This window comes from Drosophila guanche, unplaced genomic scaffold (genome assembly GCF_900245975.1).
Source record: "Drosophila guanche unplaced genomic scaffold, DGUA_6, whole genome shotgun sequence".
In the NCBI taxonomy this organism is placed as follows: Eukaryota; Metazoa; Arthropoda; class Insecta; order Diptera; family Drosophilidae; genus Drosophila; species Drosophila guanche.
The window spans coordinates 8,037,606-8,054,244 of record NW_022995743.1 but is presented as its reverse complement, the minus strand read 5'-3'; the positions used below and the strand labels follow the sequence as shown (position 1 = coordinate 8,054,244).

At 46.0% G+C, this 16,639-nt stretch overlaps 2 protein-coding genes across 5 annotated transcripts; one reads left to right on the top strand and one right to left on the bottom strand.

The window, feature by feature from the left end:
* Window positions 1-19: 19 nt before the first annotated feature.
* LOC117592135 (probable beta-hexosaminidase fdl) lies at window positions 20-16,527 on the bottom strand. Of its 4 annotated transcripts, XM_034285682.1 has the most exons (7): window positions 15,982-16,527; window positions 3,894-3,899; window positions 2,863-3,045; window positions 2,303-2,796; window positions 1,502-2,237; window positions 1,118-1,436; window positions 20-1,062 (listed from the first exon to the last, which is right to left on the bottom strand). In XM_034285682.1, exons 3-7 carry the CDS (start codon window positions 3,024-3,026, stop codon window positions 808-810), a joined length of 1,968 nt encoding a protein of 655 aa, XP_034141573.1. In that variant the 5' UTR covers window positions 3,027-3,045; window positions 3,894-3,899; window positions 15,982-16,527; the 3' UTR covers window positions 20-807. The 4 variants fall into 4 exon arrangements, with proteins under 4 accessions (XP_034141573.1, XP_034141574.1, XP_034141571.1 ...); XM_034285683.1 differs by lacking the exon at window positions 3,894-3,899 and having other exon boundaries at window positions 15,982-16,040; XM_034285680.1 differs by lacking the exons at window positions 3,894-3,899; window positions 15,982-16,527 and adding an exon at window positions 13,895-14,070.
* LOC117592137 lies at window positions 6,569-12,729 on the top strand. Its single transcript, XM_034285686.1, has 3 exons — window positions 6,569-7,309; window positions 9,585-9,735; window positions 11,125-12,729. The coding sequence occupies exons 1-3, from the start codon at window positions 6,966-6,968 to the stop codon at window positions 12,295-12,297; spliced, it is 1,668 nt and encodes a 555-aa protein (XP_034141577.1). The 5' UTR covers window positions 6,569-6,965; the 3' UTR covers window positions 12,298-12,729.
* Window positions 16,528-16,639: the final 112 nt, after the last annotated feature.

Genomic DNA, 16,639 nt, shown 5'->3' with positions numbered 1-16,639 from the left:
TGTTTCTTGCGTTTTAGCTTTTTGTTTTTTCTCATTTTGTTTTTGTTTTTGTTTGTTATGTATCTTTTAGTTTTTTCTTAAGGTCACATTGTTTATATCACTGAAAATCTAATTTAAATCTAATTAAAACTTAGATTAAAACAAAAGAAGGAAATAAAAAATAAAGGAAAATCAACAAAGAAAAGAAATACAATTTTGCTGTCAACTTAAACATAATTATTGATGTTCCGCGATTAAAGCTTGTTTCAAAATATCAAAAAGTTGTCATTTTTTCATTCTTGTGTGTTTCAGTTACTAAAAATTAAGGCTATATATCTGTAGAATTTATGCCTATGTCTGTATGTTGGTGTGAGTGTGTATGTGTATATTAATGCGTATGAAATCTACAATTAAAAACTATGAACGCTTAATGGTAATCGTAATCTTCAACTTGTTTCCCTATAACGGTCATGTCTGCCTGTATCCGATTCTATGTCTGTCTGTCCGTCTTTCTATATAATGTGTGCGCTATATAATTCGATTTGAATTGTACTAAGTATGTGTTTGTGTGTATGGGTGAGTGTGGTTTTCTATCGAAAAGAAATTCGAGTCGTCATGGTTGATGCCAGAAACCATTTCATACAGTCGCTTCCTGCAAAACTCCGCTAACTGACCCACAAAACTTCTGCGAAGCTCGGGTTAATCATATTCTTCTGCCTTTCATGTATATAAAATAACAATTACACTATTAACTAACTAACGCACATGTTGGGAGTGTTGGGAAGGATCGGGAGTTTGGATTGGGACTTACTTTTCTTAAAGGTAGTATCAAATGCATTCGCCGGGATTCTGGGCACAATATTTTGGGAACAGAGCCTCCGCCTTGATGCCCAGCTCGACGAGGCGGGTGCGGAACAGCGAGATGCGGCGGAACACCTCCGGGGCCATAATGTCCAGATCATGATCATCGCTGGGATCCGACCAGAGTCGCTCGCCCAGTGCACCGGCACGGGGCCACAGTCGATTGTCCAGCTGATTCTCGTCCACCTGCTCTGTCCACAGGCAGGCCTCACCGCCCAACACCTGAAAAGAGGTTAAAGATTAGCTGTTTGTATTCTTCAATGCTCAAAAGACTCACTTGCTTGCGCCGCTTCTTGTCCAGACGCATGCGCTCCCAGGGCCGGTGCTTGTAGACATTCTGCCAGGTGCGATAGGGGGAGCAGGCGGCCTCACCCGTGCTCCTCCAACTGCCGAAGCCACAGTCCAAGTACCAGGCATCCACGTGCGAGAAAATCACGTTGTAGCCATTGTCCAGCAGGTCATAGTTCTCCTGCCATGTGCTGCCGCCCCACACCTGCACCGTGAATTGACTGTTTGGAAGACACTTGGTGTTGGTTAGGGCGCTTGACCAGACAGCCAAATATTTGGGGGAGACTCCATTGTTTGCCATCTTCAGCCTGTCGAAAGGAAAGCAGAAGTAGCTAGATTTGTAGCAGGATATAGAGGAGAATGGGCTGCCTACCTGGCCATCGCCTGCAGCATGAAATCGCACCACAATCCCCGCAGATCTGTGTCGTTGAAGTACTGGGCCCAGCAGTCGAGATTCACCTCATCGCCACCCAGATGAAAGAGGTCCGTGGGACCCGTCGCTAGCAGCAGCTCCTCGTAGAGGCGCTGCAGTATGAGGTAGGTGTGGTTGTTCTTCGGATTGAGCTGCCCGCACGGTGGCTCACCGCAGTAGAAGCTCCAGGGCTGCTGATTAATGCACACGGCCAGCTCGCCCATGCCCCGCTTGGGCCCCCAGTCCCAGCCATTGCCGGCATGGGCGGGAGCATCGATCTCCGGTATCACCTGCACGCCATGGATCCGTGCAAAGTCGGCCACCTCGCGCACATCTTGCTCTGTGTACGTCTCGCTCTCCGAGTAGGCTCCGTGCTCGGCCAGCTCCGGATAGTTGCGCGAGATATAGGGAAAGCTCTGCGCATCCGTTAGATGCCAGTGGAAGCGATTTAGCTTGGCCAGGCCCATTCCCATGATCGTTCTCTTGATCGCCTCCAACGAGAAGAAGTGGCGTGAGGTGTCGAGCATCAGGCCGCGATACCGGAACTTTGGGGCATCCTTCACCTTGCTGTTGACGTACGTGTGCAGCATGTGATCCTCGTCATCGAACCAGATCAGTTGCTGCAGCGTCGACAGTCCGTGGCGAGCCCCAAAGAACGAGTTTGCCTTGATCTCCACCAGCAGTCGATGGCTCTCCGCTTAGAAACAAATTAGAAGATGTTAGACCAGGCTTAGATCGGCTGATAATCTTCGTTTTGCTTACTCATTGTGGATAGCTGATAGCTTTCATCGTTGTCCAGGCTGAAGTCCACATCTCCGGACTTTTGCACGCTGATCTTTACCAGCAGACTTTCCAGACCGCCTGATCGTCTTTGGCCAGAAGTGGCAGCTCCCACCATATCGTTGTTCGATGACCACGATGAGGATTCACTTTCGCCCATCTCAGCAGGACTGGCCGCGTAGTCTAGTCTCTGGATCTGGCGCAGATCCTTGAGGAAAGAGTCAAAGGAGAGCTGCAGCTGCTTGCGCACCTCTCGATGCGGCGTGTCCATTTCCAGTTGGACAATCTCTAGGGAGAAGCTGGTTGTCTGGGCGCTGACAAGCGATTTAATTGTCGGCGCCGGCCAGATGTTCACGTAACCGCAGGTCATCGAACAGGTGATGAAGGAGACACGCTTGGCGGTCTTCCCGGCATGATAGCTCACCCGCATGCATCTGTCATTCTCGCATTTGTAAGTCCAAAACTTCTCCACGGGTCTGTAAAATGAAGAGGCATGGGTTTTAGTCAGGGATTCATCTCTTTAATTAATATCTCACACTCACATGGGAAAGGCAGTGCCGTCCTTGTGGCTGTGGGGGCGTTCCAATGCTTCGCTGTAGGCCTGTGTCTTGCCGCCTCCCTGGTTCCAGTACAGCACGGTGAGGATGAAGATGGCGCCCGATAGGAGCACCAGCAAGGCACGGCGCAGCGACACGGCCAGTGACATCTTAAAGAGATAACGTAGGCTGTAATTGAGATGGATATCCGGTTAATAATTGGGCCCCAAAGCAACGTACACAAGTGCCCCATCCAACCATCCATCCACCCAGTGGCTGACATCATCACCTGACAACAAACGTGGATCAAGGAACTAAACCAAACAATAAGAGGCCACATTAAGGGATTGAGCGGCGGGGCGGGAGGGCCATGGGCGTGTCTATCCGTTCCGGTTTGCTCTACTTTGGTCGTGTAACGAGGACACCTCGAACTTTAATCAATGCTCGCGACTTGGGGGCTTGACTGGCGATAAAATCAAAGGAAATCCCCAAAGCAAGAGACCTTCCTGCCACATGCCATTTAGCTGCGAATTGTTTGTCTTTCGCGACTTTCCCCACACCAAAATAGGGAGTATATACATATATATGTATGTACATGGGGTATATGTATTTGTACATATATACATACATTTGAAGCAGCTTTGGGTTGATGAAAGAACAGACATCTTTACAATATTCCATATAAACTAGAAATTTTCAATCTGTTTTATTATGTTGAATGTTAAAAGCTGGCTTGCTTTTAAAGGTAGATAAAGAGGTGATAGAAGGATTTTGGCTAAACCATAACCCCCCACACCATATCCCCACCTCAATTTCCTTAACCTTAATATCAAATTTAATGCGTTCTTATCGATTTCAAATCAAATTACTTAACAAAAGAGTAAGAGTGCCATAAACCCAAATATTATATGTATGATTCTGGGATTTTGCGTGTGGCACTTTTAAAGTTTCCATAGACGAGGGAACGCGGACAGGACCTTGCCACCAGTGAGTGGTGACTGCTGACTGGTGCCTGGCACCGCCTCGCTGCCGCACACCCACACCTGTAACCTTTGCGTGCGACTGTGGCAATCGATGCTGGGGTTGGAACGCTTAAGGTTTCATTTGAAAATATGAAATACTTTCCCAGGACATGCAACACATGCACACACATGTGTTATGATTAAAAAAGAAAAGCAGGAATCTTGCAGAACATGTGACATGGCTTTGGGCTTTGATACCCTGCCTTCTGGCAGCCCATGGCGATTGCTTGACCCACCCTCATATTCCATCCGTCATTAACCATGAAGGCTGTGAATAATAAATCAACAGGCATACATAATTAATGCATAAAAAGTGGCGAAGAGGGGGTGGGCGGAATGTGTGGTGCAAGAAGAAAGGATTGCTGGCGCTCAACGGTGACAGCCTCATTAGTTGCCACAGAAATATGCCACACACACGCACACGTGTACACTAATTGTGGCTGTCGAAAATATTTGTATAAAATGTAGCCTACATTGCAGCGGCTTCGCCATTTCCCTGGAATTCGGCGTGGCTTACCCTTGGCGCGTGCGCAGTGGCCCACTAAATGACCAGAAGCGCCAAAAACTATCCATCATCATCATCTCGTCCCCATCCGTGCGTGTGTGTGTGTTTACGGGTGGTCCACGGCTCTAATGAGTCACGTTTCCGCCTGCCGCTGCCACTGCCACTACCGCTGTCGTCGCCCGCTGCTGCTGCCAACTGTTGAAAGGCGGCGTGACTTACAAACAACAAAATGTGTCGTAGCTTTTCAGCTGCTACCTGCCGCCTCCTGCCTTCTGCCTCCTCCTGAATTGACAAATTTCCCTCTACACAAATCTAAAATTATGCCAGCGAACAGATTGAGATAGGAAAACTAAAATTGTAACAACTTTGGCGACATTCACGGCCGCCAACTGTAGCAACAACAACAGCAACAACAAGAGCTGCAACGACGACGACGGGGACGTGCTCTTCAGCAGGGCGCGCGCGACACTCGAGGTGTAGGCAACAACTATAGAGACCGTTACGCCGTGTGACTGTTAAGCCGCCATAGTCGCACGGATTTCAAGATTGTCGACTAGCCTTTCCCGCTCGTCGCCACCTCTACTTCCACAAAAGCTGTCGTCAAAAAAGCGGCCCACCCCACACAGACACACATCCACAAAGAGCGCAAAGCAAACAGAGAAAGCAGAAACAGAAAAAAAAACGGAGAAGCGAAGAAAGGTAGAGCGAATGAGAAGGTACAAATGGCGTGCAACTATTTACATATGTTCTTGGAGCAGTCGTTGCCCGCCGCCTGCGACTCTGTACAGCTGTCGACTGGGAGGACACACTGCCGCCCCCGAATAATGGGCACACCTTCGCACTCAAAATTTTAGGCATCTGTGTGTGCTGGGCAATAAATTAAAAGCAAATTTGCGCAAATTACACATGAATTTCAATTAGTTGCCAGTTGCTGGCAATTATAATGATGATTGCATATGGCCAGGCCATTAAACGTGGCCAAAATGCAAATTTTCTACATTTGTATCGGCGGGCGAACATGGTACATATTTTTTACATATTTAAAATTTCAACAATGTTTATACTGAAGTCAGCGTACATTTTCCTCAGATGCATCAGTGGGAAAATAAATCTTTATTTACACATTTAATTAGCTACGATGAGTGGGATACATTCTTGAAGCAAAAAAAATGCGTTTAAACTGAATCATTTTCGTTTTCTCAGCCGCATCTGAATATTGTCAACAGGTGGCACTTTTTTTCTGAACTGATTTGTCTGATTTTAGGAGCATGAGCTAGTTATTGTGTTGTATTGGCTGCCAGCCACAATATATGGGACTGACAGTGTGACTTTCGAGTCGCATTATTATTTATGGTCGCATGCCGTGAAAAATGTCAGTTGGCGACAAGTGTTGTTCAAATGGCATGCACGGTTGCCACAACGACAGCAACAGTAGCAGCAGCAGCAGCAACAATAATGACAGCCCCCATACGAGTTGTACAAAAGCATTTGGCGCTCAATTTGATGTGAAACGTGCAGGAACCTCACACATGCACACACTCACAATCACTCACAGACAGTGGAAGAGAGAGAGAGTGAGAGAGATATGATGAAAGAGATGGGTTACAAAAGGAAGCTCAATACAAATAACTGTGCTTGGCCTTTGTAGTTGACTCTGTTCCTGTCGGCCTCTTGCTGCTCTCCTCCACCCTTTTCCACCGACGAGTGCGAGTACGAGCAGCGAAAGAGCGGGACAGCTGCAGCAAAAGAAAAATGGGCAACGCAACATGTAACAGGCAAACAGAAGGCAAAAGAAACCAACAGCAGCAGCAGCAGTAACCAGAAGAAGCCGCAACCCAAGGTGCATTAATAAAAGGTTTGTCAGTCCACGCGAGCAGCCTCTATTCTCAGGTGCGTTCGCAAAGAGAGATTAAGTGGGAGAAAAACCAGTGTAGACCAAGTGCTAGACCGCCCTACCCTCCAATTCATAAACCTTGCGCGAGATAGAGCCGAAGCAAGTTAAAACCAAAGCACAAGCCGAAGGTTGATGGCGCGCTTCGGTTGCCTGGGCAACTTCGTCGTGCACACAACAGAACCGAGCAGAGCGTAGGGCAGAGGATAAGCCCAAGCCAAGTCGGTACGGCACGGGAGCAGAGCAGCGCGCACTGACTGACACTCGCAGCTAGCCAGCAAAGTCAAACTCAAGCCGGGCCCCAGTTGCAGCAGCGCAACCAAAGCATTTGCACAGACGCACGGCGACGCGACGGGCTCCACCGCGTGCCAAATAGAGGGAGTAACGGAGTGCCCTTATCAGTTGCCTTGGCCATCGATCGCACTGCTTCTGCTGTTGCTGCTCCCTTCGCTCTCACTATGAGCTCTAGTTACTCGAATGTTAGTTAGTGTTGGTGCGCGCGCGGAACAGAGAAAGGGCTAGTTCTCGCAAGTCTGTGCTTGTCCTTGCTTAGGGCTAGGGCACTAGCACTAGAACCACTCGCCCGCTGAGAGTGTGCCGTACCGTGTGTGGAGGTCTGCGTGCTAATGGCCTTGTAATGTGTGTTCCAAGCTAATCGTTATGCAATCGACAGTGAAATTACAGTGAAATAATGTCTTTGAAACGTTATGCAACGCTGCTCGCGGCGGTCACTCCACAGAATCCGCACAATGCAACGACCATCTCAACGGTCTTGTCCGTGACAACTATTGCCCCATCATCCGTCGCTCCAGGCAGCGCCGAGGATTCCCAATCGCAGTCTCAGGAGCATGGCAGCACGTCATCCTCATCGTTTACAACCTTCTATAGCAGCGGTTTGGGTCTGTATCATCAGCGTGGTGTCTCCGGATCTGCAGGCAATGTCGGAGGCGGAGGCGGAGGAGGTGCAGCTGGAGCGGGCGGACCCCAGACATATGCAAATGTTGTCAACGGGAATGTGAATCTGCTGCTGGGCGGGTAAGTCACATGCACCTACGTACATATTTATGTATGAGATTCATGTCCCTCACACACACCCCATAATCAGTGAATCAGTGGGAAGGGAATGCATCACATGCTAAAGGTGGGTAAAGGGTACAACCAGGTGAGATGTCTGTGCCACGGGGGAAATGCGGAAGAGTGTCTGACAAATCAGAGATTGCAAAGTTTTGCTCACTATTTACGAAATATTAATGGTGCCTTCCTTCACTCTTGATTTCTGTCAGAAATGTTGGAGAACTTCGAGGATGCAGGATCCCTTGAGCTAATCAAAAATTCTACAGTATACTTCTTGGGGCATGCATCAAAGCCAACATAATTCAGAGTTTTCATGAAAAATGTGCTCGTAAATTAAATTTAAATGGCTACAGAAATTGCCGTAATTGTAGACACATTCTCTTAGATGGATAATGCCACACACACACATAACAATAAGGGTAACATTGCAGCAACACTCATAGATCATGCCACAAGCTTGATTTATGAGTCGGAGATGAAAATTAATAAACATCAACATTTTATGCGCCTGCAAGCAAGACTGAGTGACATCAGTCTTTCCACCATTTTTGGACATAATAATTATAATTGCGCTTATCCGCTTCTCCGGCTTCTTTTTCGGGTGAAATCCTCACCCCAGCAGCGAATCCTTCTGTCACTTTTTGTGTGCAACATGAGCTGTGTCTCAAGCAATTGGGTTAACCGAAAAATATCCCAAAAAAAAGGACTAAGAACCATGAATTGTCAACAGACTTTTATAGTGTATTTGTTATATGTATTTTTGATGTCTGTAAACATCACGCGCGCCACAAAACGAACGAAAACTTAATTTTAACTACATTTTTATCGATTGTCTTTGGCGATTCATTGAAAATAGCTCGAATAAAAACAATCTGTAGAAGGGGGACATCACAACGCCAGCTCCAACGTGTCTCTATCCGCCCGTCCTTTGATACAGTGAATGGACTAAAAGGCGGCCCCTTAATGAACTGTTGACATGCGAGAAATTGCGTGAAGCGAGGAAAGTGAACAGCTCAAAGGCAGCTCAAAGGAGGACAGGATGAGCCAGCGGAACACTGGACAGACACACACACACACACAGACAAGTGGGACATCATATTGTTGCATCCTAAAGTGGATTAAGTGACGTCAGTGGCTTGTCTTCTGTGTAACAGATTTGTGCGAACCTCTAGCCGTGGGTAATCACTGGGTATAATCGGACACAAGTTCTTCAACGGCGAGGCTGAAAGGGAAATTCGATAACTGGCAATCACGACGATGATACTCCAACGATTCTAGGACAGGGAAGCTAAGGGAATGGTAATTTATTGGCAAAGAAATACTATATAAAAGCGATGGTAAATCCAAGTCAAGCGTTGAGGCCATTACCATCAGAGCTGCAGGCCATCGAAAAGCGACAAGGGAAAATAATTCAAATTAAATACGGGGGCAAGTCCCCAGGTACAAGTATCAAAAACTATTAGAATAATTGAATTTATGTGTTTATTGAAGATAAAAGCTTTCAATGTCTCAGAAAATGATGTTGTTAAAAGCTGAATGGCTTTCAAGTATTTTAGAAAGCTTCTTGGTAATGATTTTTGTTTTCACGTTTTGTGTGTTTAATCTAAAATGAATTAGGCCCACAAAAACTAATTTTAGTCAACAGTTGGTTGCCTCTTGTAGGGTCATTCTAGCATTGGTTGCAACGAGAAAATTATCTTTATTCGTTGCACACAAATTACATACATCAGTCCAACAGCACAACCCCAAAGCCCGGGCTATAATGTTAAACAACAATAACTGCATTATTCTAATTAAAACTACAATAGAGTGACACAATTATGGGTAATATCCATCAGGTTAGACTTGGTTGGAGAGGCAGAGGACCCAAATAATTTGTTTAAGGAATTTATGTTATCAATACGCAAGCAGAGAGCGTCCAAAAAGGACACATGCACACACACAAAAACACACACAAACACACACTCAGACAAGACACAATGAGCATTTGTGAAATTTGTCCAGCAGAATTAATAGATGTCCAAAAATTGTAATAATATTATCATTATTATAGCCATTATCTATTATGGTAATCAATTCCATTCTCATTCCATTCTCATTCAACCACCAAGCAGACTTCTACATATTTACATGCATATGTGGCTGTATCTGGATGTTGTATCCTTTGGCACATGGGTTATTATTGTATTTGCAATGTACATACATATTTCGTGTTTCTGGGTTGTTATTGTTGCAGGGCCATGCTCTCCCTGGTGACAACCATATTGTGCGTCGTCTGCTATTGTTGCCACCGCAATATCAAAAAGCGAACGGAGGCCGCCTACAGGCAGCAGCAGCATCAATGGCTGGAGACGGATCCAAACATGGAAATCTATAGCGTTGAGCAGGTGAGTTTACAACTGCATTGCCCCCCCAGTCATTGACACCCCCTAGTGGTTCAGGGCAAAGGATACATTATCAAAGGCCATGGTTCAGTGAGGGAATGATGTTGCAATTGATTGGAATGCTTCAGGGCACTAATTGTGCAACAAAATTAATTTAAGAAATACAAGTGAAGGAAAGCCATGATTGGGAATTGAGTAGAAATCAATGCTACTAGATGTTATTTATAGTGTGAACTATTTGCGGAGCTGCTCTCAAATGAATGGTGAAGAAAGTTTCAAATGAAAAGAGCTGTGGAATTTATGGCACTGCATTTCATAAACAGCTTCCCACTACTTTACTCTTGATTGTTATATTATAAAATTATGATATACTTGTAATGTCCAATCTAAAAGATTTACTCAAAAGAATTACTCATCAAATATGCCCGACAATCTTCTATTAATCTTATATTCACTGATTTAATGATCTAGCAGTTGAAATGTCAAATCCTAATAGTTGGAGAACCACGAATCACAATCAGTGGACGTTTTTCCAATTGGCCAAAGTATAAATAAATTAGTATGGCCACAAGAATCGGCTAGACATTCGTGGTCAGGTAGACTTGTTCCCCTTCGACCTCCTGCCAGTGGCCCGGTTTCAAGTTTAAGCCAACATTTCAAGGCGACAGTTTCAAAGTAAGACAGCAAGTGGCACAGAAGGAGGCAGAATAAGATGGTAGGAGTAGAAGAAGTGGGAGGTAATGGATATTTATGCGGCAAATTTAACAGGTGCCAACAACAACAAGTGACTTGACCAGAGCACAAAAAGGGCGCGACATTCGGTTTGTGCTGATGCCTCCAACGTCAGGCGCGCCGCTTGCAAGTGCCACAAATAGGGTGACGGCGGCGGCGGCACTTGGAAGCCGCCATTAGAGGCCGCACTCACTTGGCCCTAGGCTTTATTAAGTTACAAGCAAAGAGAAACCACTGCCACCACCACCACCCACGACACCAAACACTGCCATCCGTCAGATCATTGTGGTTTGTTGGCCCACTGGGAGATGGCCCGAAAGAAGAACGGCAAAAGGCAGATGGCGGCTCAGCGTAAATCAACGTTAGCCTGTCCTGCCGCAAAAAATGTCAACTGTGGACAGTTCTCCCATTGCAGCAGCAGGAGGAGGGACTGGGATTGGGATAAAAAGTGCTGTAGACAGCAGTAGAACTGGTGGGGCAGTGGATGATGATAGGCTGCAGGGGCAGATGGGCGACTAAATTTATGATGTGTGCAATTTAAACTTTTTTATTTGATCGCGGAGTAAATTACATCCAGTTCTGGCAGGGAAGGAGGGATAGATATTCGTTAATTTTCGAGGATATTGCAACATGACTAACGCTTTTCACTCTTCATTGCAGTGCTACGAGACATCTGGACTATTCATGGGCGACTCCACGGACGGACTCTCGGTTATACCGACCCTACACCACGAGCCACCGCCCTCCTACGATGCGGTGGTGCTGCACGAGCAACAATTGCTGCAGCAACAACAGCAGCACCAGCAGCAGTTGGAGCAGATCCAGCTGCAGCAGCAGCAGATCCTAATGCAGCGCGTCTCGCCACCGCCCGGCTATCGATCGTCCCTGGACATCAACACCCACCACCATCAAGGGGCTGTGGGTGGCTGCAGTCGAGGCACACCCGATGGCAGTGTGGATGCCTTGGCCAGTGGATCGGGAGGAATCAGAGGAGCAGCCGGAGGCGGGGCATTGGTCAATAAGCAACTGCAGCTGGCACTTAACGCCCAATCCTGCTGCTCCCTGCAGCGGGCGGAGGTGGAGAGCATGTGGAATGCCACGGAAATGGAGAATATGTGGAATGCAGGTGCGGCTGCGGTTGCCGCCCGACGCGGACATTGCCTGGAAATGGAGACGCTGCAGCCACCATCAATGACGCTGCCACCAGCGGTGCCGCTGGCCCTCCAAGGCAGAAAGCACGGCGGTCAGCAGAGCTTCGGGCTAAACACCTTGGGGCGCCGCTACCTTCAGCAGAGCCATCAGCACAGTCACTACCGACGCGGCTGTCCACTGTGCGGCAAGTTCCGCTACGAGGCGGAAGATGAGGTCAACCCATGTGACATGTCTGTGGAAAGCGGATCCATGAGGAGCAGAGAGGTGCCGTCAGAGGAAGCCAATGAGAATGGAGTATTGGAGGGTGCTGAGCCGGCAACAAGTCCCTGCCCCTGCACCAACAACAGCGACAACGAGGATGGAAACGGCAACCACATGATTGGCGAGGCCCTGCTATCCGATGAGGCAAATGGAAATATCCAACCCGCAACACAGGAAGCAATCAACGAGACAACCACCACAGCCATCTCCGCTGTCACCGATGAAAATGACAACGCAGCTGCGGCAGCCACGCCATCGGTCACAAATGAGGAAGAGCAGCCGAGTGGCAGTCTAGAGCAGGATTTGAGCAGCATCAATGAGAACGGCTTCATCAGCATGGACATGAGCAAAATCATTGACAGATCGGGTCTGCCGACGTATGAGGGCGCCCTGAAGCTCGAGTCCAGTGGCTATGTGTAGGAGCACTGTCCGAGGATTTCTTGGAAGATCATAGCTTGAGTTAGCTATAAATAATCTATGGATACCTAGATCACAAATGTGCTTTAATTATGGAATAAGATGGCACTCTCTTTGGACAGCTGTGAAATAGCAAAAGTATTTGTTTGGTTTACTCAACGCACTAGGTAATCCGTTTGTAGTTCCTTTAGTTTGATAGTCAATCAGGTTTAACTGATCTCACAGAATGAGTAAGATTCGTTGTTGTTATTGTTTAATCTCATGGATTACTTTCAGTTTTGGTACAATATTTTCTTCTATTAAAGATAGAGAACATCCCTACAAGATCAATTGTATTCAGATTCACTTCACATGCACCTTAATTTGTTGATCTTTTTGGATCTCTGCCTAAAACAGGATCTTACCCCCTCTCTCACTCTCCTTTGTAAGCTAAGAAATTATAAAGAAACAAATAAACCTAATTTCTAGTGTTAAGCCATTATGCATATCCCTGTAAAGGTTCGTTTCAGGCCAGAATATCAATAAAAAAAGATAACAACAAATGGAAAGAGCAACAGTCGCTGATCGGGCGGCCTTAACCCTAATAAGTACGATTACAATAATATTATCTTTGTGTTTTGCTACACCGAACGCAATTCCATTGATTTTGTATTATACGCCCATGCCTCCCATTCGCCTATCCCTAAGAGTAGAAAAGAGCGAAATGAGAACGAAAAGGAAAACAGAAAAACGAAAGCAGGGCGACGAATGACAAACAAATCGTCAAAGACGGTGACTAACAAGCGGGAAAAGAACAGAACAGACAATACCCGCTATCTCGCTCACTCCTTCTTCTATTTGACCCGGTCACTCTGTACTTAGCCATGGGCCAACGGGACAGACAACGGGGCTTTTATGTCTACCGTCTCTGTCTAGATCATTTGCATAAAGGACAGCGAAGCAACTGTAGGCAAGGAAGAGAAAAATATAATTTAGAGATAGACAAGCCACAACGACTTATCGATGTCCTCACTTGTAAAAGTTGGCAGTGAAATGAATAAATTAACTATCAAGCTGATATTTAACCTCGAACTTTGAACACTAAAAGCTGCAGCCCTATTTTAAATGGGAGTTACAGTCGTCACACTCTTAGAAAGAGTATCAAAATCGCATTTGCCGTGAGTGGTGTTTTTGTTATTGTTTGTGCGGCGAAACAGTGGTTAGAGAGAATAATACTTCTTTCTCTTCTTTCTTTTAAAAACAAACTTGTTAGATGCACATAATTATCCACAATTTCACTGGAAGGAAGGGGATATAAAGGTCCCGCATTTATGCAACCATGAATTGCCCGCGGGGCGGTGTGTGGAGGAACTGCGGGTGCAGGGTTCAGGGCGAACAGCCATATAATCGAATGTAATTATGCTTGGATCGATGTAAAAGTCTAAGCGGCGTTTTGCAAGTGATTTTAAGGCACTTTTTTCATGGCAAATCCTACTTGACCCCAATCAAATATTCATAATCCTCTTGTGATTTTTGATTCTTGCGTTTTATTTCACTTCCGACATGATTTCGTTTAGCACACCACTTTACAGCTAACCTGAAACCCACTTCACCCACATACCGTCGTGTCAGCAGCATTATTCTGTATAAAAAAATTGGTAAATTTTCATGTGAGTTGTGTCGGCAATAAACCATAAAACCCGAATATCGTATTATTTATGGCCATGCCAAAGAGATTTCCTTGCGGTTGGCGTTGGCAATACGAGTGTACGATTCAGCCGGGTCGGGAGGAGGCGCGCGCTTTGTTGATAATTGCAAACTGAATGTGATGCGCTACGTTAGTGGCACAACAAGTTGAGGCACAGTAGACGACACAGCACCCCACAGCACAGCAGCAGAGTGGCAGTCGCAGCCGCAGCCGCAGCAAAAAAGCACAAAGAGGTCTAAGCATTGGCATCGAAGCTTTAAATACCCTATAAGAACGTTCCTTCATTAATTACACCATCGATTCTATGTTCAATCGGTTCTACGATACCAAAACTATAAGCTGTCCATGGGAAAATGGAAATAAGAGAAATGTCTTCTCTCTGCTGTTGCTGCTGATAAATAATAAACATAATTTATAGGCTCTGTAGTGTCAAAGCATGTTGCAAAATTACCATACCTGAATGCTAGCCTGCTGAGGGGGTATCAAAAAAGACAGAAAAGAGAGCGCTAGACGCCAGATAATGTGCATGTGTGCAGGCCAAACAAAATAGAGCGCACGAGAGCTGAATAGAAGGGAACTGAAAATGAAAATGAGACCTGAACCGAGCAGAACAGAATGACGGCATGGGCATGGAGCATGGGGTTGGGAGCACGAGGCATGGTGGGTGGCTGGGTTGGGAATGCCGCAAACTGCGCATCGCCGTTTGACCCTTGGCTGAGCAGCTCTCGTTCGCCTGCTTCGATTTATTAATAAAACCAGAGAGCCAGAGAGAGTGGGACCCACATGCACACACACAGGGGAGGGGACCGCCGACCAGTCGGCAGCGGCGTCCGAGGTGGATTGGGGGCAGGTGTCGTTGTCGTCGTCGTCGTCGTTGGTGTGAACAATCCAAGCACATGCCCATACAATTGGCTTTCCTCTCTCATGTTTATAATTACTGCAAATTGTCGCTTAAAATGTTGTGCTCCCCTGCCAAAAGCACTCGAACTACTTATTGTAGGAGTGTGTCATCATCAGTGGTGCTTGCTGGCATCATCCACAGAAGCATCATTATGTACTGCTGGCACGTGCTTAAAAATAGACTCCAATCGACTATACCATTTGACAATTATGACCTAAAAATTCGGTTTAAATATATCTTCTAAAGGGAGAGAGATAATCTTCTAGGGTTTTAATGCCCTTACCGACCAATGGAAAGAGTCTAATTGTCATTAGGAAATATAAATTGATGTAAGAAAAGGCTGTTATGTGGTTTAAAATGGATTCTTATAATCAATCGAAGCAGCGGTCGAATTCAGGTAGTGAAAATACTTTAATTTTGCTTCAAATTACTTAGCTTCAAAAAAAAAACAGGTTTTTAAGAGGGTTTCCAGATAAAAGTAATGTCTGTAATTAGCTGCAACTATTGTTTCAGTGGATTTTAATGTGAAATGCATTAAAACAAACTCAACGATAAGAGAATTTCGAAATTCGAATGATATGTTGCTGAGTCCGCCACGAGCGTTTAGCTGATAAGCAAAAAAACAGAAATGAAATAAAAATGCACACACACATACACAACACATGTATGCATATGAATGTTCATATATTATGGGCACAAACCACTGTTATAATCGTGTATCGCTTCCGCTAAACAGCATCCAGTAGCTGGGGTGCCGCAAACTGTCGTCTCCAGAGGCGATGGATGCGAACTGCCGTAACCAGTAGCCCAGCCACGATAGATAGCACCCCAAAAAGCAAACAATAATGGGAGTGTGTAGTGGCGTGTGTCGGGGCATGTAGAAGTGGGCCAGGCTACAGCTACTGCCGCAGCCAGCAACAATGGAAAAGCGCAAAAACCGAAAGTAAAAGTGCAAATAGCCAAAAAGATGCCAACACACGTATTGCCCAGCCTGCCTGCCTACCGCAAAACACACTCTGACACACACACACACAAACACACACACTCCGTTCCCCACAAACGCAAAGAAAAACGAAGGCAGCGAGGAGTGGAGACTTACTGTGGATTGGAATGCTCTTTGCATGTCCTGATTTCTTCCGTCGCCAGGCCTAAGCGGAGGGAGGCTAGACGTGGATAAGTGGACGATGGTGGGTGTGAGGATGAGGATCCTAGGGTGTTGGTGCTGGTTCTGGTGCAGGTGTGGCCGCTGCCGATGCGAGGGGAAGAATATGTGGCAGCACACTTGTGGTGGTTATTGCTTAGCGTGTTTCTGTGCCGCAGACAGATTACTTATTGCACATATTACATCTTTCATTTAACTTAAATCATGTTGTAATTCCTTCACAAACTGCACACGACGACAGATCGAATCGAATCGAAAGAGTTGAGGGTGCGGTGGTAAGGAGGGGGTGTGGAAAATCTGTCTGGATGCGGATTCTGCGGCGCGTAACTGTTATTTCGTGTTGGTTATTGCTTGGGTTTCAGTCGTTCACTTGGCAGATACTATATGCCTTTTAAATTTAATACTTATTGCACGTCCCGCACACGTGGGGGCTTGGGTTTTGAAACAATTAAAAAGAGCTTGGGGCAAACATTTTATATTTTTTGCAAAAAAAACAAAAAACAAAATCGGCGACTGACCGTATGGTGAAAGCCGATTAATACCTGTTGTTTGTTTAACGAAAATACCAAACAACAGAAAATACTGAAACATACTC

Coding starts and splice junctions, on each gene's coding strand:
- LOC117592137 (XM_034285686.1), top strand. CDS start 6,966: ATGTCTTTGAAACGTTATGCAACGCTGCTCGCGGCGGTCACTCCACAG. Junction 7,310..9,584: donor GTGAATCTGCTGCTGGGCGG/GTAAGTCACATG, acceptor TTATTGTTGCAG/GGCCATGCTCTCCCTGGTGA. Junction 9,736..11,124: donor AAATCTATAGCGTTGAGCAG/GTGAGTTTACAA, acceptor TCTTCATTGCAG/TGCTACGAGACATCTGGACT.
- LOC117592135 (XM_034285680.1), bottom strand. CDS start 13,968: ATGGTTTATTGCCGACACAACTCACATGAAAATTTACCAATTTTTTTA. Junction 3,046..13,894: donor ATAATGCTGCTGACACGACG/GTATGTGGGTGA, acceptor TCTCAATTACAG/CCTACGTTATCTCTTTAAGA. Junction 2,797..2,862: donor GACGGCACTGCCTTTCCCAT/GTGAGTGTGAGA, acceptor TTCATTTTACAG/ACCCGTGGAGAAGTTTTGGA.